Source organism: Podarcis erhardii (assembly GCF_964252035.2).
Source record: "Podarcis erhardii genome assembly, chromosome: 11".
In the NCBI taxonomy this organism is placed as follows: Eukaryota; Metazoa; Chordata; class Lepidosauria; order Squamata; family Lacertidae; genus Podarcis; species Podarcis erhardii.
In genome coordinates, this window is record NC_138501.1 from 40,023,645 (window position 1) to 40,046,177 (window position 22,533).

At 41.7% G+C, this 22,533-nt stretch overlaps 1 protein-coding gene across 1 annotated transcript in view; it reads left to right on the plus strand.

Annotated features, from left to right (window-relative positions):
* Positions 1–21,794, plus strand: part of PRKAA1 (protein kinase AMP-activated catalytic subunit alpha 1) — a 37,882-nt gene extending 16,088 nt beyond the window's left edge. The window contains exons 2-9 of the mRNA XM_081881524.1: positions 2,639–2,780; positions 4,242–4,335; positions 6,723–6,867; positions 10,622–10,709; positions 12,143–12,367; positions 13,671–14,154; positions 14,706–14,832; positions 16,688–21,794. Of these exons, the coding sequence (XP_081737650.1) occupies positions 2,639–2,780; positions 4,242–4,335; positions 6,723–6,867; positions 10,622–10,709; positions 12,143–12,367; positions 13,671–14,154; positions 14,706–14,832; positions 16,688–16,932 (1,550 nt within the window). The 3' untranslated portion in view covers positions 16,933–21,794. The remainder of the gene's footprint in view (positions 1–2,638; positions 2,781–4,241; positions 4,336–6,722; positions 6,868–10,621; positions 10,710–12,142; positions 12,368–13,670; positions 14,155–14,705; positions 14,833–16,687) is intronic.
* The last annotated feature ends 739 nt before the right edge of the window (positions 21,795–22,533 follow it).

Consider the following 22,533-nt stretch of genomic DNA (forward strand, 5'->3'; position numbering starts at 1 on the left):
ACTGAGACTTTGGTGAGTCACTAGAGAATTGACTTCTAAAGTTGAGGTTACCTGAAGCACCAGTTTCGTGTCCTTACAGTCCTGTTGTGTTTTTATTTGCATCTAGATTTTAGTTTTGCCCAGGCATTTTGATAACTGCGTTTTTCCTCTTGGTGTTTTTTCATGACTGTTTCTATTCAACAGTAATGCCCCCCTTTATAAGACAGACTGTTCTTTCAGAAACTGAGGCTTTCTGGTTGATTTGTATAATGAACGTTGGAAGGTTTGGGAGTTGAGTTCTGTATCATCTTCGTGCAGCTAATAGCGGCAAGTAACTGTATATAATTTATGTGGATTTGCACTTTCCCATTCCATAAAGACGCTTAAGTAAAGCATATATTGACAATGAAGGCTTCCTGATAGCATTGCAATTATATATCTAAAAAACAGCATGGAAAATAAAATAGTGTGAAGACTAGAGAAAATTGAGATACATGATTGAATGTGTATAATGTTTATGGAGTAATAGGAATACAGTATAGACTCTCCATGCTAATCTGTGCGTTCCAAGCTGCCAACTTGATATGATATGGAAGATCGCTGATCAGGATTTCCCAGTTTTTATTGATTTGCTGCCCCACATGGCTGCTTTGAACACCAGGGGTCATTCTAACTTACCCTCTCCCATTGACAAAACTGCTAGTAGCTCTGCAGAGAAAAATGGATAGGTGCCATATGAGTTTAAGTTTCACCCCATAGAGCTAATAGCTTTCTTTTTTGGGAGGGGGGGTCCTCTGTGCTTGTTTGTAGGTATGTGATTTAGATTAGAAAATGACACCACCTTCTTCACTTCCCAGATCTTTGAAGTAATCCTATGGGACTGCTGATTATTAGATGGAAAACCACCAACGAACCCCTCCCCCAAATGGAAAGACCATACTCATTGATATCCCCCTGTAATTCTGCTTTGGCCCTTTGCATGAGGCAACTTACATTTGTTAGCCTGTGGGATTCTGGCATTGGGGCAAAATGGCTGCAGTGCTGGTTGATTCTTGTGACATTTACTGAAAAATGATGGCATGGTTAAGTGGGATAGCCACCTGTTTTTGACCGAAGAGTACCAGAGATAGCAAATACATTGTGCTGCTGTTATATAATGATTTAGATTTCGTATCCACCCTTCGCCACAAGGTGCCAGAGTGGGTCACAGCAATGGAACCTGCCTCCCTCAATTCAGTATTCAAGTTAAAATTTGCAGTCAGCATCATAGGGTAGGTCCTACAAATACATCTCTCGGGCATCAACAACAAAGATTAAGTACACGATAGAAGTGTACAGTGGAAGTTCCAGGTTCACCTTTGTGGAGAGAGGATTTTACAACATGTTGTTATTGTTGTTTAGTCGTTTACTCGTGTCCGACTCTTCGTGACCCCATGGACCAGAGCACGCTAGGCCCTCCTGTCTTCATTTTACAACATAGGGGCTGCCATAGAAAATGCCCTCTCCCAAGTTGTTCCCAAAAACTTCGGTCAGTGGTGAAGCTACCAAGAGGGCCCCTTCTACCCATTTTAACACCCGAGAAAGTCTGTAGGGCATTTCAGATATTTGGGGCCCGAGCTGTTTGGGGCTTTAAATCCATCACTGAATTTGGCTCAGAACTGACCTGGCAGCCATTGCAACTGATCTAATATGTCTTCCCACTCCTCCTTTAAATGTTTGTGGAGGGGCATGGTCCTAAATAACCATTTCCTATGTTTAACCATAGGACTATACCGCCTCCAGTCACCTCCTTTCACAGCAATGAAATTTACGACCCTCCGCACCTCTCCCATAACAACACACAACTGTTGCTAGTTTCAACCATAGACTTGTCTTGTGACCCTGTTTGCAAGGTACATTCTGTTGCCCTTTTAAAAATTGCTCCTCCGAAACAGTCTTGCAACCAAGTCTTTGCAAGTTACTGTTGTTTTATGACCCCATCTTTTCCCACAAGTGCCTTCTATTTGGTTTTTTGTTTTGGTTTGTTTTTGCATTATCACTCGACCCTCTTGCTGTTTACAAAAGCTTCTCTGCTTGATTGATTGGCAGCAATTCTCACTCTGCTTGATTGATTGGCAGCAATTCTCACCTGCCCATTTTTCTTCTTCTTTTGTCTGGAAGGCAGTATACAGAACTGTGTGTGAATGATCAGGAAGTAAGGTGTGTCCTGCTGAATAATTCCTGCAGAAGTAACCAGTGTTGCTTGCCTTTGTTCAGGTGAAGTCATCTGAAAGAAGCCCCCTCCCCCAACCTCTTTTAGGGTAAAGGCACCTGATACAGCATCAATGAAATACAGTGGTACCTCGGGTTACATACACTTCAGGTTACATACGCTTCAGGTTACAGACTCCGCTAACCCAGAAATAGTACCTCGGGTTAAGAACTTTGCTTCAGGATGAGAACAGAAATCGCACAGCAGCGGCGCAGCAGCAGCAGGAGGCCCCATTAGCTAAAGTGGTGCTTCAGGTTAAGAACAGTTTCAGGTTAAGAACAGACCTCTGGAACAAATTAAGTACTTAACCCGAGGTACCACTGTAGTCTATGAGAGCCCCTTGACCCCTGGAGTATTTTGAAGAAATATTTGCCAACCCTGGCTAAACATTTTCTTTCTTTCTTTCAGTTGGCAAACACGAGCTGACTGGGCACAAAGTGGCCGTGAAGATCTTGAACAGGCAGAAGATTCGCAGCCTTGATGTGGTGGGGAAAATCCGCAGAGAGATTCAGAACCTGAAGCTTTTCCGGCATCCGCACATAATCAAGCTGTAAGTTCACGGATGTTTCCGTTCAAGAATAATCTCTCTGACGCTGTGTGTTCCTTGAGAAATGGAGCTCTCCCGTTCAATGGGCAAAATGAATGTTGGCAGGTTTTCTGGTGTGATTCTTGTTTCTTCTTTGTGCTATAAACCAGTCATGGCAAGCAACCATTTATAACTCACAGGGAGCCGGAAGGCACTTGGCTAAAACGTCGAGTGAAGGCTTTTTTAGTCGCACAATAACAAGGATGGAAAATAACTCCCTTGGGGAAGTCAGTGGAAGCAAGGCTTGAATATGTGTGTGTGTGTGGGGGGGGTATTTTAGTACTAGGTAATGCAGTTGCCCCATGGCAAGCAGTTAAACATCTACCTATTATGGTGTGTATCCTCTTCTGACTACCTGCTTGTGTTACAACTGCAGTAGGTCTTAGGAGCCAATATCACGATTTTTAATTAAATGTATACACCACCTTTCTACAAATGTATACAAGGTGGCTTACGCAAAAACGACACAGTACCAAATAAGACAAAAGTGCAACCTATAAGCAAGACAAAGTGCAATCTAAAAAGCAAAACCAGCAAGCAGCAGATCACACCGTAGAAGATCAGGGGCCATAAGACTCTCCTCTCTTCCCTTCCTCTGATTCCAATTTCTTCCGCAAGCCTTAATCAGGGTTCTCTCTTAACCAGGATTTGCAACCAGGTTCTGAAACAGCTTCCAATGTTAAGAAGGGGTTTCTATAGCAGTAACACTCAGTGCTGATGTAATGCAACATCACGGTTAAGGCAGAGGGAGTCTTGTGAGGTATGGCAAAGGTCAGGGAGACGGATTGCATGATCCTGAGTTCCCCTAAAAATCTTGTAACCATGGTTCAAAACACCAGGAGTGGTATATTTGCATTGCTTCTATGTGCCTCATCCTTTTACAACACACAGTCCATCCAAGGTATAACCTAGTTGATCAAGAACCTGCTTTCTCAGAATCTCTTCTCCTTGTTTTGATGCTGTCCCTAGCTGTGGAAGCTCTTGCCATAGTCAAGTCATGCTGCCTCTTTGGTGATGTGTGGTAAAATAGACTTGGTGGTTGAAATGTTTTCCCCAGCTCCAGACAGTAGTACTGCATATTTTCTTTGGTCCAGGATAATCCAAAGCAGACTAATCCCTGAAGACTTTCAGGAGTCTGGGGCATCAATCAAAGCTACCATGGATTCCCTCCAGGTGTTCAGCATTTTTTACTGACTCAGAAAATCCTGTGATAGCTGCATGTGTAAAGGAAAGGCCAGAGGCAAATCCTTCGCACTCTGAATGTGAAAGTAAGCTCCATTGAACCTGATGAAATTTCACTTTTAGTTAAGCACATGTATTATTTTGTTGCTTATCCGTACACACCCTCTAATTGGAAGAGCTGCTCTCTTTGTATGGCTCAAGTAAGTGTATACAGTGAGTGAAATAATATATTTTCCTTCTCAGGTACCAAGTTATCAGCACCCCATCCGATATATTCATGGTGATGGAATATGTTTCAGGAGGTGAACTGTTTGATTACATCTGTAAAAATGGAAGGGTAAGTCTACCCAGTTTTTTTCAAAGTCCTCCCTATATTTTTCAACCTTGGGTGGGCTGCTGCACAGAATTGTGAGTTTGTTGGTTCAGACTAGATGTTGAAAGCGAAGTATGCGAAAAGTATACTTCACATTGGAGTAGTCTGCTTATATGAACTTTCTCTGTTCTAGAAAATTGCAGTTTCACAGTTCTTGGAACAGAGCAAGTGACTGGACTGTTCTCTAACCCCAAGTTAGATCGTTCCCACAATCACTTTTATGAGCCATGTCTTTGTGCAGAGCGGCCCACCTTGAGTTCTAGGACCCAGTCTCTGGCTTACTTAGAAATGGCATCAACTCTGGTACTGGTACTGTGTAGATCAGCAGTAGTGGGTGATAGGATGCATAAAATGTACACATACATTTAAACAAATACCAGTGGTGTCCGTCTGTCCCCTATTTCTGCGGTTAACTTTCAAAGAAAATATCCATAATAAGTAATTCTGATCATCAACACCACTCTTCTAATAGTAGTAGTATGGTATGCCAGTTCTTTTTCATAGAATTGTACAGTTGGAAGGGACCCCATAAGAAAGGCATTTGACCCCCTGCATTGCAGAAATCACAGCTAATCACAGACCGATGGCCATCCAACCTCTGTTTAAAAACATCCAGTGAAGGAGAGACCCATCACCTTCCAAAGTATTTTTTTCTCAATGTATATATTCTCCTGGAAGCAGATGCAGAATAATGGACAATGAACTGGAAAGGAGAATGACTGGCATTCCCAGTGAATACACTTAGTCATGTATCTGTGTCTGCAACTTTCTCCTTCCCTTCGTTATTGATATATTTGCATGACGGATAAATGGTTGCACACTGTTAAGAAGCGGCACAGAAAGGCATTTGGCTAGGCTGCAGTCTAACTTGTAGCTTCAAGGATCAAGGCTGATCTTTGGTCTTGTAACTCACTGGTAAGACTACATGTTTTGCATGCAGAAAGTCACAGGGTTCAAATCCTGAAATCTCCAGTTGGAAGTGTGAGGCCGCCTTTGCCATGAGACCCTGCTAGCCATATTCAGGCAGATAAAGTCTGGGCAAGATGGAAAGTAGTCTGACCGTATATATGACAGCTTCCATTGTGTTTTCCTTGTGCTTATTTGAGCTCCTGTGAGAGCAAGAGCTTTTCCATTGGTTTCATGGAGGGAGGGTCTTTAAGTATCCGTTTTCATTGCCAACATGGAGCTACAATCAGTTCATAGGAGAACTGCAGGTATGGTCTGATGAAGCTTTGTGTGATCTCTTTGATCTTGGTCTAGTCAGTGACAAAAGGCGTCAATACAGTGGTACCTCGGGTCAGGTGACAGACGCTTCAGGTTACAGACTTCGCTAACCCAGAAGTAGTACCTCGGGTTAAGAACTTTGCTTCAGGATGAGAATAGAAATTGTGCGGCAGCAGGAGGCCCCATTAGCTAAAGTGGTGCTTCAGGTTAAGAACAGTTTCAGGTTAAGAATGGACCTCTAGAACGAATTAAGTTCTTAACCCGAGGTACCACTGTATTTATACTGAGCCAGAGTTTGTACCCAAAGGGATCCTTAGTATTGTTTTCAAAACCAAACAATGTTTGGCATTGTTTAGAATGCCACCTTAAGCGGGAACTGATGGACCTCTGGTTTTCTTATCAGAATGATTGATAACTTTTCATATGTCAAGTTGCATTATTACTTCTTCACTAGGGAAACAGCAAAATTATGTATTAGCATTGCTAAATGTGTGTCGCAGTTTCAAAAGAGTTTGGTTTAGTTGGTCGGAGAGGTTGAGGATTTGTGTGTATGTGTTGACATTTTAAACCATGTTAGATACCCTTATTAAGTAAAGTCAACGTGACAAAGCATCTAAGAAGCTGTTTTCTGAATCATGAAACATCGGTTTTGACACAACTACGCTTTTCAAGGACCAGATGGTTTTTTTCTCTTTTTTTGGAGACAGCAAAGTTCTTAATCTAGCTCTTGCCACCACCACCACTAAGTAAGCAAGACTTATTTAACTTTTCCAACTTCTTTTCCCAGCATTTTTCTGCCCACCCTGTTTTTAAACAAAACAAAACAAAACAAAACAAAACAAAACAAAACAAAACAAAACAAAACAAAACAAAACAAAACAAAACAAAACAAAACAAAACAAAACAAAACAAAACAAAACAAAACAAAACAAAACAAAACAGGGAATATATTTGGCATCCTAATGCCACAAAGCTGACATGCTCTGCCATTAATAAATTGGAAATGCTCAAATGTCTTGCAATATGTTTGTGTGTTTGTATGTTTGCTTGTATGTATGTATGTATGTGTGTTTGTTTAAAAATGTATCCCTTTCCTTGTTTTTTTCTCTCCCTTCCTTTCTTGTTAGCTTGATGAAAAGGAGAGTAGACGTCTGTTCCAGCAAATCCTTTCTGGTGTGGATTATTGCCATAGGCATATGGTAGTGCATAGAGACTTGAAACCTGAAAATGTACTGCTTGATGCACACATGAATGCCAAGATTGCCGATTTTGGTAGGTTTCCTTTGATGAATGTCTCTTATTTTTTGGTGTACAATGAACATTTATGTAGAACTGAGTTCCTGGTGCTTGCATTGAACTCTGATACTAAACAGAGATCTGTGTCTTGTGGTACTAAGGTGTTCCTTTGCCTATTTAGGAAGCAAAAGAAAGAAGGGTTCTTAAGGTCTGCCCCCCAAGTTTTTTGTTGTTGTTAACTTCTAGAATGCATTGATTATTCTCTTTCTTTGGGGGGCAATTCTTTTTGTTGGAACACTGCAGAAAAATGCTATCGAGGCTCTGTCCATTTAGGAAACATTTAACTCAATACTGCTGCTGTTTGCATTATTATTTTTTAATTAACAAAATACATTGTTTGAAAATTTCAGCAGAAAAAATGGTAACTAAAACAAATAAGAACAAAACAAAAAAATGCCAAACGGTGATTCAACAACACAATAATTAGTCTCCCTCACCAGGTAAAATTGGTCTGCAGAATGTTTAATTTTATATAGACTAACAGATGTGGAAGATTAGCTCCTACATCCAGATGATGCTCCCATTTTGTATTTAAAAACCTCAGTATAATATACTTTAGTGAAAGCCAGTGGCATTAAAAAATAACACTGCAGTGCATTCTGTATACTTGCCTATTGCTGTTTGAAATCAAATGCAAACTGTTTACTTTGGATTTAAATTCGAACGCTCAGCATGCATCTTGGTGATTAAACCACCCAAGAGGAAAAGCAAATGTCTTACTAAATCCTATTTACTCTGCCTTCTTTTCTGTTTATATGGGATTAAAGCCGGTGCCAAAACTTGCTTTGACCAAGCTTATGTAATGTGAATTTGCAGCCCAGTCCTGTGCTTGTTAACTTGGTCGTAAGTCCCACGAGTTCCATGGGGACATTCCAAGCAACCCTTCATAAGCATTGCATCCTTAACAGTGCAGTCCCGTGTATGTTTACTCAGAAGTAACCTCCCACAGTGGGGCTTACTCCCAGGTAAGTGTGTAGGATTGCACCCTCCATCTTCCCTGCTTCACTATGTGAGTTGGCACCCTACCACCAGCCGCCCACTGTGTCAGCCTGCAGTCCCTTCTTCCTAGTCCATCCTTTTAGTGAAGAACCTGTTTTCTAGACAGAAGAGCCTGCCCCGCCCCCACCAATCCCGAAATATATCATATATCCATGCTATTTGTATGCTGCCTTGGCTTTTTAAAAAACCTGAGTCTAGAGAAAGCAAATCCACAAACACCTGCTCTGTGGATTGACCTTACAAATAATTTGTGGCATATAAATTTGAATATATGGCTGTGTAATCCTGGCATTGGTTTTGTTCCCATGGTGTTTTAGCACGTGCCCTTGTAAACAGCTTTGAGGTCTCTGATGAAAGATGCTGTGCAAATGCTAAATATTTAGGTATTTCAAAGGTACAGTATAATTGGAGGTTCACCATCTTGCCACATCTTTCCTCTCTGGTGGACTGCTACATCTCAATGCCCAAACGCTTTGGGACAGCAAGCGGCTTTGCTTGCTTATTTTTAAAGTAGAATGCCATTTTAACTTTCCAGTATTAAATATGGTTAACATTAACATTAACATTAACATTAGCATTAACATTAACATTAACACAAGGAGCTGCCTTTTCCCAAGTTGGATTGCTGTCCAAGTGGCCATCTGCATCGGCTCTCACTGGCAATGGCTTTCCCAGGCAGATATCCTACCCCTTTTTTGCCAGAGAGGCCGGAAACTGAACTTGTAGACTTCTGCATGCAAAGCATATTCTCTGTTGCTTGATGTATGGCCCATCCCCTTCTGCCAGCCCTTTGCAAATAAGAGTAAGTAATTTACCTGTGGTTGGCTTTAAGGGGAGATGAGCTGTCCTTCTCTGGCTGAGGTGGGGAAACTTTTTGGCTCAGCGGGCCAGAACCTTATCTGGCCACAGCCCTGCAGGCCAACTTTCACCGGTGGGTAGGACAACCCACCCGTCAATCACAAAACAGCATCATGCTGTTGGATGATTGACAGGTAGGTTGTCCTGCTAACCTGCCAAAACCCCTTGCATAGTGGCTGTGGAGGGCTTGGACCCCAGCACAAAGCAGTTTGCATGCCCTTTGCAGCTGATCTGGCCGGCTTCAACTTTACCACCTGTCAGCTGCTGCTGGGCAGTAGAGCCAAAGACTGTCTTCCTGTGCCACTGCACAACTGGGAACTACACACCTGTGAACTGTGAACTACACACCTGCCCCATACCTAACGTCACGTATGATGTCAGGTGTGGAATAGGTGAGTGTGGTTTGGGGAAATGTCTACATTGGTACCTCGGGTTACATACGCTTTAGGTTACATACGCTTCAGGTTACAGACTCTGCTAACCCAGAAATATTATCTCGGGTTAAGAACTTTGCTTCAGGATGAGAACAGAAATTGTGCAGCAGCGGCAGCAGAAGGCCCCATTAGCTAAAGTGGTGCTTCAGGTTAAGAACAGACCTCCAGAACATAGCTGTCAACCTTCCCCCCCCCCCTTTTTTTTTTTGAGGGAAATTCCCTTATTCCAGCACCGTTTCCCACTGCTATCCCAGATTGTTAGATATCCCGTAGACTGTCCCCAGGACAGGTGAGGCTGCTAATTCCTTATTTTCAAATCTGAAAGTTGACAGCTATGCTCCAGAATGAATTAAGTTCTTAACCCGAGGTACCACTGTACTTTGAAACCCTGGTGAGCCGGGTTTGGCCCGTGGGCCAGAGATTCCCCACTTTGCAGTGCTACACAGATGATTGTGCAAATTTGTGCTGTACCACCATTCCATGTCACCTCAGCAGAGCTGTACCTTTTCATCTAATTATGCACACTTGAGAAGCATGATGTTATCTGGGTTGAGGCTACTGTTGCCGCTTGCTTCCCAGCCTTGTCCCCTTCCTTCCTGCAGAAGCAAAAACAAAAATAAGCTACAGCTTGCAAGTGGTTGAGGGGTCATGCTGAAATGGTGATGTGTCAACTGAAGGAGACTTAGCAATGAATGACAGCAGCATGATATCTCTGTTCTTCTTTATGTGCAGGGTACATGAAACAGCATTTCCTCTTTATGCGTTCAGTGTTAAGTCATTCTCAGAGTAGGCTCATTGAAATCAGTGGACTTCAGTGGTCTACTCAGGGTTTGCCTTATCAGTGGTCCTCCAGCTGTTTGGGGACTACAATTCCCATCATCCCTGGCCACTGATCCTGTTAGCTAGGGATGATGGGAGTTGTAGTCCAAAACCAGCTGGAGGGCCAAGTTTGGCCTCCACTTAGCTGGATATCATCCTGTGATTTGACGTTTGGATGTGACATCTATAAAATATGCTTGTCATTAGTTGCCGATTGAGTTCCTTATTAATTATATTAGCAAGTTCTTAAAACTGATGCAGCGGAACATTTCCTCCCTATCTTCTGGGACACAGCTGCTGTTTTGTTTTCTTAAACTCCCTTCAGAATTCTTGGTCTTGCCACATTCTGGTACAAGCCTCAAAATAGCCAATTCAGTTTTTCCTAAAAATTCAGCTTGGGGGGCAGGGTGGGACTCATCTACCCTGCCATGTATAATTTCTGTTCCAATTACAACCATAAAACCTATTTCTTAACATTACTGTATGTTTGGTACCATCATTTTACTTTTTCTGCCTGTAACAGCGTGCAGGTAGGCCAATAATTTTTTTTAGCACTGTGAGAGGCTTTAATATATGTTCTAGGGCTCGTCCTCTTCATTTGAACTTTTGTGCATTTTCAGGCCTCTCAAATATGATGTCAGATGGAGAATTTTTAAGAACAAGCTGTGGTTCTCCTAACTATGCTGCTCCAGAAGTAATTTCAGGAAGGTAGTTTCTCTTCTTGGATAAATGTATAATATGTATTGTCAAAAACAAAGCCCTGCTCTTCAGTGTTAAAGCCGCAAGGTAGATTGCTGAACTTCCAGGTTTGGAAACTTGAAATGTCTGACTTTAGTGACTTCTTTTGGTTCCTTTCAATGCTTGTTATGTATAAGACCTTCCGGGGGGGGGGGGGGGTTGGCATTTGGACAGTCATATCATAATAATCCAAGATCTGAATATGAGCCTTTGGCTGCACATGCAGCCATTCCATTTCTCCCTTTTACACAAACCATTTTGTCCAAATTGGAAAAATACAGTTAAATGCAAGACTTCTGCCTTGTTTATGTGAAAGGAAAATGGAGGGGCTCCATGCATGCTGACTTGTATCCTCCATGGAGTCATCCTGCAAACAGTGGCATCACTACAACGTATTAGAATGAAGTAGGAGCAGGATAGCAGTGATGTTGGGGATGCACAGGTGCATCATGGGGGCCATTCATTGCGCACACTGGTGTACCCAACCATGCCACTGCCCTAACCGTCCCCTTCATCATACCATTGTTAGCAGGGCAGTCCAACTGGTGCAGTCCAACAAGATACAATCATCCTAACACTGCCTATAACTTGGCCAACTGGTTAAAAAAACACACAGTTTGCCAATTTTAGTCATTCAGCTTTGCTGGAAATATGCAAGCTCTTGGCTTTAATGAAGATGATAAACTCATATCTTTGGGGCATGCTTGGGAAAATACCGTATTTTTCACTCTATGTGACGCACCAGACCACAAGATGCACCTAGTTTTTGGGAGGAGGAAAACAAGAAAAAATATATTCTGAATCTCAGAAGCCAGAACAGCAAGAGGGATTGCAGTGCAGTGAAAGCAGCAATCCCTCTTGCTGTTCTGGCTTCTGTGATAACTGCGCAGCCTGCATTCGCTCCATAAGACGCACACACATTTCCCCTTACTTTTTAGGAGGGAAAAAGTGAGTCGTATAGAGCAAAAAATACGGTAATTTCAGTATCTTAAGAACCAAGGTGGCCATGATCCTAGGAGGGTTTTCAGGCTTTGGCATCTGAATTTAAATTATCGTAATGTGGTTTTGGTTTTATCAATTCCTCCTTAGTGGGAAATGTATTGGGTGATATTCCTAGCGCTGTGATGCCAGCAGAGGCATCTATTTATAGAAAAAGCTGGGAGACAAATAGTAGCCATGGGCTTGCTTCTAAACAGGTACTTGACATAGACATGGTGGCTAACTAAAAGTTCACCACACTTTTTTGGGGGGGTCCATTTTATAGCAACAGTTAAAAGCACATTGAATTTTAGTGCTGTGTGCAGTCTTTTCCATTAATTGCTGAATGACTGACAAACCAGATCAAGAAGTGCTTTGTGTATGTGTTACCTGAACAAAATTTAATTATGAGCTTCATTTTTCAGGTTATACGCAGGTCCTGAAGTGGATATATGGAGCAGTGGCGTTATTCTCTATGCTTTGTTATGTGGAACACTTCCATTCGATGATGATCATGTGCCAACTCTTTTTAAGAAGATATGTGATGGTATCTTTTATACGCCTCAGTACCTGAATCCAGCAGTAATTAGCCTTTTGAAACACATGTTGCAGGTGGATCCCATGAAGAGAGCTACAATCAGAGACATAAGGTATTTTTGATTTGAAGTAAAAAATAAAATATAGACCAGGATGTGCCCCTTTTTCTAATTTTTTATGCTAGTGTATTTAAAATTAGATTTAATACAACCTTCATTTTAATTTCGTAGAGGTTTGAATAACTTCCTACACTCATGCTTCAAAAACAGTATTTGCAGGATTCATTTCTTTGCTTTCGCATTGTTTTTCTTAGTTATGGTAATGTATTAAGTCCCTACCATATATTTAGCTTTATCATATGTTGATTTTTATGTTAGATTTCATTGTAATTCAAATGTTTTGCAACCACCGTTCAAGTACACGAGAATAAGCTTTAAATAACAGGAAAATAGACTCATATTGACACGGGTGGCGCTGTGGGTTAAACCACAGAGCCTAGGACTTTCCAATCAGAAGGTCAGCAGTTCGAATCCCTGCAACGGGGTGACCTCCCGTTGCTTGGTCCCTGCTCCTGCCAACCTAGCAGTTCGAAAGTATGTCAAAGTGCAAGTAGAAAGTGCGGGAAAGGTAAACGGCGTTTCCGTGCGCTGCTCTGGTTCACCAGAAGCGGCTTAGTCATGCTGGCCACGTAACCCGGAAGCTGTATGCCGGCTCCCTTGGCCAATAAAGTGAGATGAGTGCCGCAACCCCAGAGTCGGCCACAACTGGACCTAATAGTCAGGGGTCCCTTTACCTTTACCTTTAGACTCATATTATAAAATATGTAGAAAAGATTAAGTCAGTTTTAAATCAAGTTCTGAACAGAGTGTTGTATCTTATTCTAGCTTCACTTTTAGATATCTGTCAGAGATTATAAATTGTATTCTACATCAGTCATACTCAAGAGTAGACCCACTGAGATTGCTGGACATGACTAACTTAGGTCCATTAATTTCAGTGGGGCTACTCTGAATTGAATCCAATCAGACACAATTCAATATGAGATGAAGGCAAGAATGCTGCCCCACTTGGGATGGGGGACAAGCCCTGTTTGAATAGACTTGGTTAGGATTGCAGTGTAAGAGAAGTACTCATGTTTAGACTCTGTAAGAAGCATTAGCTAGAAGGCATATATTGGGTGGAGAGAATACTAAAAAGGCTTATATCGTAGCCTGATGACTACTTTGGCCACAGTTGCAGCAATTATCACAGCATTCTGCTGTGAGCCACATCAAATTCCATTCTCAAAGTGAGAACTCAAAGTTCTTAAGCTGCTGAGTCAAAGTAAAATCCGTATTTGCCATGTTTTGTTGATAAAAGGCTTTCTAGCTAATACACCAATTAGCTTTTGAAATGACTGGATCGTTTGGCATCTAGGGAACACGAATGGTTCAAGCAAGACCTCCCCAAGTACCTCTTTCCCGAGGACCCGTCTTACAGTTCAACGATGATTGACGACGAAGCCTTAAAAGAGGTCTGCGATAAATTCGAATGCACAGAGGAGGAGGTGCTGGGCTGCCTGTATAACCGAAACCACCAGGATCCTTTAGCGGTCGCCTACCACCTGATTATAGATAACAGGAGAATAATGAATGAAGCAAAAGACTTCTATTTGGCTACGAGCCCACCAGATTCCTTTCTCGATGATCACTTCTCCCGCCCCCACCCCGAAAGAGTGCCATTTTTAGTGGCTGAAACGCCAAGGCAACGCCATACGCTCGACGAGCTAAACCCACAGAAGTCCAAACATCAAGGGGTCAGGAGAGCTAAGTGGCATTTGGGAATCCGGAGCCAGAGTCGACCCAATGACATCATGGCAGAAGTTTGTCGAGCAATCAAACAGCTGGATTACGAGTGGAAGGTGAGATGATTACTTTCTGTTAACAGGCGGTTGTTTGAAAAGTAAGTTGCAAAAATAGGTTTAGGGTTGAATCCCAACTCAGTGGACCTGTCATGTCTATCTTCATTGGCATCAACCTATCCCTTACTGTTATGGGAATCCCTTTATTTATTTATCTATTCAAAGGTGGGATTTTAACTTTCAACTATGTTTCCTTTGGGACGCGGGTGGCGCTGTGGGTTATAAACCACAGAGCCTAGGACTTGCCGATCAGAAGGTCGGCAGTTCGAATCCCCATGACGGGGAGAGCTCCCGTTGCTCGGTCCCTGATCCTGCCAACCTAGCAGTTCAAAAGCACATCAAAGTGCAAGTAGATAAATAGGTACCGCTCCGGTGGGAAGGTAAACGGCGTTTCCGTGCGCTGCTCTGGTTTGCCAGAAGCGGCTTAGTCATGCTGGCTACATGACCCAGAAGCTGTACGCCGGCTCCCTTGGCCAGTAAAGCAAGAAGAGTCAGCCATGACTGGACCTAATGGTCAGGGGTCCCTTTACCTTTACCTTTATGTTTCCTAGGTGGTGAATCCATACTACTTGCGTGTTCGAAGGAAGAATCCAGTGACCGGCACGTATTCCAAAATGAGCCTCCAGTTATACCAGGTCGACAGTAGGACTTACCTACTGGATTTTCGTAGCATTGATGGTATGTCATGTTGATCATTTGCCACCAACCTCTTCCTTATCCAAAGTGCTGCAAAACATTTATTGTGCTTTTCCGGCCCTCAAACCTGTGAGTCAAACCACTATTATTCCACACGTGGGATTTGAGGATGGCTTAAAAACATGATGAGATTTACTGCAGCGGGTTTAATCTATGAATTCATTATTATTGCAGTGGTACCTTGGTTGTCGAACAGCTTGGCTCCTGAACAAATTGGCTCCCAAACGCTGCAAACCCAGAAGTTAGTGTTCCGGTTTGCGAACGTTTTTCTGAAGACGAATGCCCGATGGGGCTTCCATGGCTTCCGATTGAGTGCAGGAAGCTCCTGCAGCCAATCGGAAGCCGTGCCTTGGTTTTTGAACTGTTCTGGGAATTGAACGGATTAAGTTCAACATCCAAGATACCACTGTATTATTAATTCAGACTTAATAGTTACTTGTTACCCGGAGGTCTCCAAGCAATTTACAACACATTTAAAACATAAATATAAATACACTTTCCCATCAGAAATGGGCAGTGGGAACCATAGGAAGCTTTGGCAGCACACTAGTAACAAAACAACATAATTTTAGTTCTTATTAAAAACCTGGGGAAAGAGATAATTTTTTACCTGCTGCTGAAAAGATATCAACAAAGGTAACCATGCCTGGGGAGAGCATTCCACAGAATGGGAGCCACCACCGAAAAGGCTGTCTCATTGTCCCTACCCTCTGAGCCACCCTCAGTTTAAGCATCTGGGAGAGGCATTCCAGAAGAAATTGGGGTCCTGAGCTGCAAAGAGCTTTGAGCTTTCTTTTCTTCCTTTTAGTTTTATTGCACATAGCCAAAGGCTGCCGCAATGTACACAGAATCATTCAACAATTAAAAGAAAATATACTGAATTGATACAAAAAACTTAAAACATTTATATTATCAAGACATTACCTACTCTAAACAGAGCTATAAAAGTACCTTAATATACAAGTTAAGACATTAAACAATAAAATTTATAAGCTAAAATTATCACATGGCCACGAATATATTAAAAATAATGTTAATTAATGCAGAATTAAAGCAATCTGTGCACCTCAAGCCTGTCAGCAGTTGTGCCGCCACATTCTCTACTGTTACCACATGTGCAGGTGAATACTGGCCATGACTTTTCATGGAGGAAAGGTACCAGGGTATCATAGTGATGATAGTTGTATGAGAGACTCGGGTTTAGAGATGGTATACATCTAAGAACCATATGCTGGGGGGCAAATGGAATGGCCAGCACGATTGCTTGTGAGCTTCCTGGCTGGCCACTAGCGGAAACAGAATGGTAGGGGGAGATTGAACAGCAAGGCAGTTCTTACGGCCCCATTGAGTTCATAGGATTACTTCCAGAACCAGATGTCAGCACTTCTTCCAATGAACCACAATGGCTTTGCCTGGTGAGCTGTGACCATAATAATCCACACTGAGAGCCAGTGTGGTGTAGTAGTTAAGAGCAGTAGACTCGTAATCTGGGGAACGGGGTTCATGTCTCCGCTCCTCCACTTGCAGCTGCTGGGTGACCTTGGGCTAGTCACACTTCTCTGAAGTCTCTCAGCCCTACTCACCTCACAGAGTGTTTGTTGTGGGGGAGGAAGGGAAAGGAGAATGTTAGCTGCTTTGAGACTCCTTAGGGCAGTGATAAAGCGGGATATCAAATCCAAACTACTCCTCCTCCTCCTCCTCCTCCTCCTCCTCCTCCTCTTCTTCTTCTTCTTCTTCTTCTTCTTCTTCTTGGTGTTGTAACAGCTTCAGCTACCTCATTTGCCATTGTACAGCCTTGTCACTGCGGCTCTTAAATTCTTTTCTTTTCTTGCGCCAGATGAAATTACCGAAGGAAAATCGGGGACTACCACTCCCCAGAGGTCAGGCTCTGTGACGAACTACAGATCTTGTCAGAAGGATTTGGACACTGAAGCTCAAGGAAAATCCTCTGATATGTCTCTTACCTCATCGGTGACCTCTTCCCTTGATTCCTCTGCAACCGAGTTAACCCCAAGATCAGGGAGCCACACGATAGAATTTTTTGAGATGTGTGCAAATCTTATTAAAATACTTGCACAATGATTTGTAAGATTGGCTTTTTTTTTTACAGCAATAAGCATGCCTAAAAAAAGAGGGAAAAAATCATAGTCTGATGCTTCCAGTTATAATCAAGTTGTAGTTAACTTCGGCGCTGAGAAGACTAGCCACATTGCAATTTGCACAGGAATTGAACATACATTTAAAAGCAGTCTAGACCTCTTAACGTAATGAAGCAAATTATGATTAGACAGTCACTGATGTGATAACAGGTACAAAAAAAAAATGACAGCCTTTTCCAGCAAGAGTTTATCTTTCATTGTACGCACATTGGGGCTTCATGGAGTATTAACCGTGTGGATCATTTTTGTAGTATGTATTTCTATTGCTGATATTATATACCTGTTACAGTATAAGTGGTCACTTTCTAGATGAGGGGTGACTCTTTGGATCCCAGCCTTCAGCTGCACCCTCCTCTGTCAGTATAAGCGTTCTCTTTGTCAAACAGCTCTTGAAACTTGTGGCACTGGTCTCAGGTTTTTGACAGCCAGTGATGCGCTGGGATGAAAAAGGCTAAAGCAACTTCTACTTTTGCTAGTCAATGTGTTGGCAGATGCAACTAGGTTGTACGCAGAGTAGACCCATTAAAATGAAAGGACTGAAGTTAGTCGCATCCATTGATTTAAAAGCGTCTACTCTGAGTAAACCTTAGTTAGAGGCAACCCAATGTCAGAAACCTTATGCATTTGAATTCTGCATAAAGCATAAGAGTGAAAATTGTAACGCCAAATAGAGTCAATCAGAGCACTGTTGGGTTAGATATTGTGATCAGAGTGGAAGAAATGGGCCGGGATCGAAAGAATCCCGGAACCTGTTTTTGAGTCTGAGGGTGGTTTTAGGCGTGACTTTTCTTGAGCAGCTACTGCATATGCCACACACATGTTTCAGAAGCATTTCAGGGACCTCTGTTTAGTTGGGGGAGCAATTCAGAATTCTCACCACACTTAGTGCAGGCTCTTTCTCTGAGCCTAATCGGATGCTTGGATCTTGCTTGTGGGATTTAGTCAAAAACTGAAGAAAGCAGGGATGGAAAACCTTAGCCCCACAGACTGGATGCAGCTCATAACCAGAGCTCATCCAGCCCGTGGGTCCCCTCTTGACCACCAGCTGCTCTGTAGGGTGGGAAAAGGCCTTTGGTGTTGTGCAAAGTCTGCAATTCCAGCTCCTTCCTCTGCAAATAGATCTGCTGGAATGTGGCCCCCAACAGCTAATGTGGCCCTCAGCCCCCCAAAATATTATCCACCCCTGACTTAGGGAAAGGGGCTCTCCAGCCTCTGGTGCTACCGATCTTTAAAGTCAAGAATATACTAGGTAGGTTCACAACTGTGTAGATTCAGTGACCCATGTGTCATACCGGTAGCTAGTGAACAGCTTCCTGCATGCTATTTACAGCATGTGGCTCATCAGACAGTCCCAAGTGGATTGGTGCATGCACTTCTGGAATCTTGCACTGAGAATTCCTTGGCGCCCTGTTTTCATATGGCTTTCATATACAGATTTTTGGCAGATTACTCTTCTGGTAATGGCCTGTGTTGCATAAATCACTTTTTTTACACAACTTTTTAAATACTGAATTCAGATTTCTAAAAAATAAGTAGCTTTGGTTCAGTTTTGAAATGTACAGGAACCTCTTGATTAAAAAAATGAGCGAGCAGGTTTGGCCGCTAGAAACTTAAGTGTGCTTTTCAGTAATGAACTGCAAGTGTTGACAGAATGGCCAGCAACAGCAAAAAGCAGCTGGGTGTGCTGTGGGTTTTTTAAATGTTTATTTGATGAATTTACTCCAAAGAACACATTGATTTAAATGTTTTTTTGTGTGCGTTTTTGGTTTTTTTTTAAGAATTGCAGAAGGATATGCCAGTGGAAATGCTACATTTTTCCAATCATTGCCCAGTGCAGACATACCAATCATGATCAACACATAGTTTGGTCTGTTGCCTTAATCCTGGTTAGGATTTCAAGCAAACCAAACACACATGAAGCTACATCTTAGCTTGCCAAGCTAAGTCCCGCCCCAAATAATAAGGTACATAAGACTTGCCTTTCACCTTGCAAGCAGGTAGTGGAAACTGCCTTGCCTATGGTGCTTTGCAGATGTAGCACTTTCACCATGGTTAACGCAAACTGGTTTTGCACCTTAGTTTGTAGCCAATCCTTAACCATGATTTAGGTCAGCCTTCCCCAAACTGGTGTCCTTTCAGATGTTATTGTACTATGACTTTATTATCTCTGACCATTGTCTCCTGGCTGGGGGTGATGGGATTTGGAGTCGATAACAACACCCAAAGGGCATCAGGTTGGTTAAGTATGATTTAAGTGTTCAGACAGTTAAGGAAAACACAACAATGTTAAGTGTTATGTTTGCTGCACAGTACCTGCAGATCACAGAAAACAGATCTCTTATTCATTCATTTTGGTGGTAATCTTCCAAATGTATTGCGCCAGCAATAAGTAGAGTACCACCAAAGGGAACAATCCTGTTTGAACTGATATAATATTAATCTGGATCTGCTGAGTGAGCTAATGGGAGGATTTATAACAATAGTTTCTCAGCGTAATGAGCTGAGATATGAACAAGCCTTTTATGCTGCCTCTTCGTTCCTTGCTTTGTGATAGGAACAAACCAAACGAGAAGCCTTCAATTATAGTTTCCTGTTTTGTATGAACAGAGAAACCATGGTTAACAGCTTCAGAACAAGGCACCATTTTCAACCAAATTTAAGCAGTGGTTTAATACCTGGCCTGTTGGGTTATCCGTAGTTTTCCAATTAGGACAAAATGGAAAACTATACTTAATGAAAAGCTTCCTGATTTCCTTGCTAGCTAATGCGAAGGGGCTTTGTAACACTTGTTCACAGCTTGCCTTTAAACCAAGGTAATGATTGTCCCAACATAGTCAATATCTGCGCTTGAATATGCACTGAGTTAGAATAAACATGCAGCTGCTTAAGCCCACATAAACATGCAGCTGCTTAAGCCCACATCTGCTGCATGAATTCATGCACTGTCGACTGTCGGTAGTTTAACTAGAAGGAAGTTGGACCATTGCATGGCTTATTATGGTGTCAAAAGCCCATAAACTCCAGCTACATGGGGTTCTTGCCATGCCCTGGTCTTTCAGAGCCAGATACATTGAGTGGTCTCACATCATGTTTTCCGCCTATTTTCAAACAGTGACATAACTTTCCAGAATGCAGCAATGTCTTTAGAGTGGAACTTTGAGTCGCAATCTGTAATTTGTCCTCCCAAAGGAGAGTGAGTGAGTGTGTGTGTGTGTGTGTGTGTGTGGTCAGAAGGGAGGGGTCTTTAAAGGAACAAGGGGTATGTACTGCTGCTGCGATGCTGTAAGAGAGAGAGGTTGTCTTGGGGGACCAAGCAACAGTCCTACCTTTTATATAAAAACCTTTTATGTCTAGTTCTGCTGCACCTATTCAGTAAATGTGATTTTATTTTGTTGTTGTTGTTAATAGTGCACTTGGCAAAATGATATGAACACACTCTTCCCCACCCCTGCCCCTTTATTTGCTGGGTAGCTTTCCTAGGATGTGTTCAGAAACCAACCCGAAAGCTCTCTTTGGCAAACGTCAGACAATAGTGGGCACAAGCCATAAGCATCGCTGCTGCACGTCTGTCTTATCTCTGTGGGATATGCAGCCCAATTGTATGCATGTTTCTATGGAAGTCCCACTCAGTTCAATGGGGCTTATTCCTAATTCTGCTTGCATTAGGACCACAGCTTCGGTGAGACTCCTATACAAGCTCCATTGAGAGGGATGGGACTGGGAAGATATTTGCCATCAACATCTGTGGATTGCACCCCGTGTCTTTGCACTGGGAACAATAGGTGTCATTTTTGGTTTTGTGCTACCAGGTTGTCTGGGTTGTATCCAGTGTTAATTCTTACATAAAGCAGAACCATTGAAGTTAATGGGCATTAATTTGGGTCCTTTAATTCTAATGGGTCTGTTCCCAAATTTAACTTGGTTGGATACATCCTTTATATTATCATGGTCTCTAGGACTAAATACATAGCAGAAGGGTACCGTTATTTAATCTTAAATGGCCAGTTTTATTTTTTAAAAAAATTGTTTTTGGCCATGAAACATTCTCTTTCTATTCCATTCTTTTAAAAATAACTTTCCCCTGCCTCCCCAAAGTGCAGGCTATCCAATGTGTATTATTCAAGCAAAAAACAACCCTTTTTCATAGTGTTTTTTTTTTACACTTACAGTAAAATATTGTTGTTGTAATTACTTCTTTTTTGTGTGACCCTGTGAGGTCACCTTAGAGTTGACTTTTCTTAGTGGTATGTTAGGATAGGGCAATAGATGGTCATGCAACAAGAGGAACTGCTTTGTAAAAGAGACAGCCATGGAACTGTGAAGAAAAAAAAGGGCTTTCTCAACAGCAACTTCAAAAATAAAGTCAATAGGGAGCATCATGTTAATTGGCCAAGTACCGTCAAATGATTTGTTTTTACTGAAATTCATAATCAGTTGCGAGGTGTGTGTGTGTATAAAACTGTCCACGTGCAATGTAATTTAACACTGGTGAGAGGGTAGAAGTCCATCTTTGTGGTGCAATATTTTCAAAAGACCAGCTTTCGTATGTGTTCTGACATTTTATGTGTTTCAGTACAAGCTTTTGAGATACTTTCTTTTGTCAATTGATTTTACCATTGTATAGCTTATGACATGGATGACCACCTTCTCTTACAAACAAGATGTGCCTACTTCTATTGCGGATTTCTTTTTTCTTTTTCGGCAATACTGAATGAAACAAAAATGCTTGTGATAGCTGTATATGACTTGTTACTTTTAATAAACATTAAATTGTATGCAAGTAAATCTGTGAAATGTATTTGTGTGCACGGTGTTCTGGCTTTCTTTTTGCTTTATTATGGTTTATTATGTTTACACATCAACAAAACACACACACAAAAATTATACATTTACATCATTTACCACACAAGTACAAAGTCACCAAAAAAGAAAAATAGGTTCATATACTTGACAGTAAATTTTCTTAAAATACTTCTAACTTCCCGTTCTCTCTGTACTTCATTTCTTGTTCTTTAACTTTTTGCATAAACCTATCCACTCATTCTATAATAAAGTATTATTTCTCCTATATCATTATTTTTTACTTAGTACAGCTACAGAGGTTATTCAAAGCCAGCAACTGGATTCAGACTATCACAGTTGTTCTTAAGAAATGTTTTGCAATAAAGACTTGTTTTGAGTTGTCTTAATTTTTTGGTTAATTTGGTCAACACTGTATAGTCAGCTAATTTCAATAACCAGTCTGGCTTTCTTCATCTCTATAGTCTATATTGACATCTTAACCCTTTGGGAAGCTGTTAAACTTGATTTCAGGCTTACAAAAGTGGTAAAAGTATAAAAACTACACCAATGGAGTTCCACTTCACTTCTGCTTAATATCCACCATGTGCTTTTCTTTCCCGAAAGCCCAAAGCAGCGAATCAAAATTATCAGTACACTATCTGAACAGCCCTTACAACAATATAGTTAACAATAAGTAGAATGTGGTAGTTATACTGAATTAATATAAAAACTGTTTTTAAAA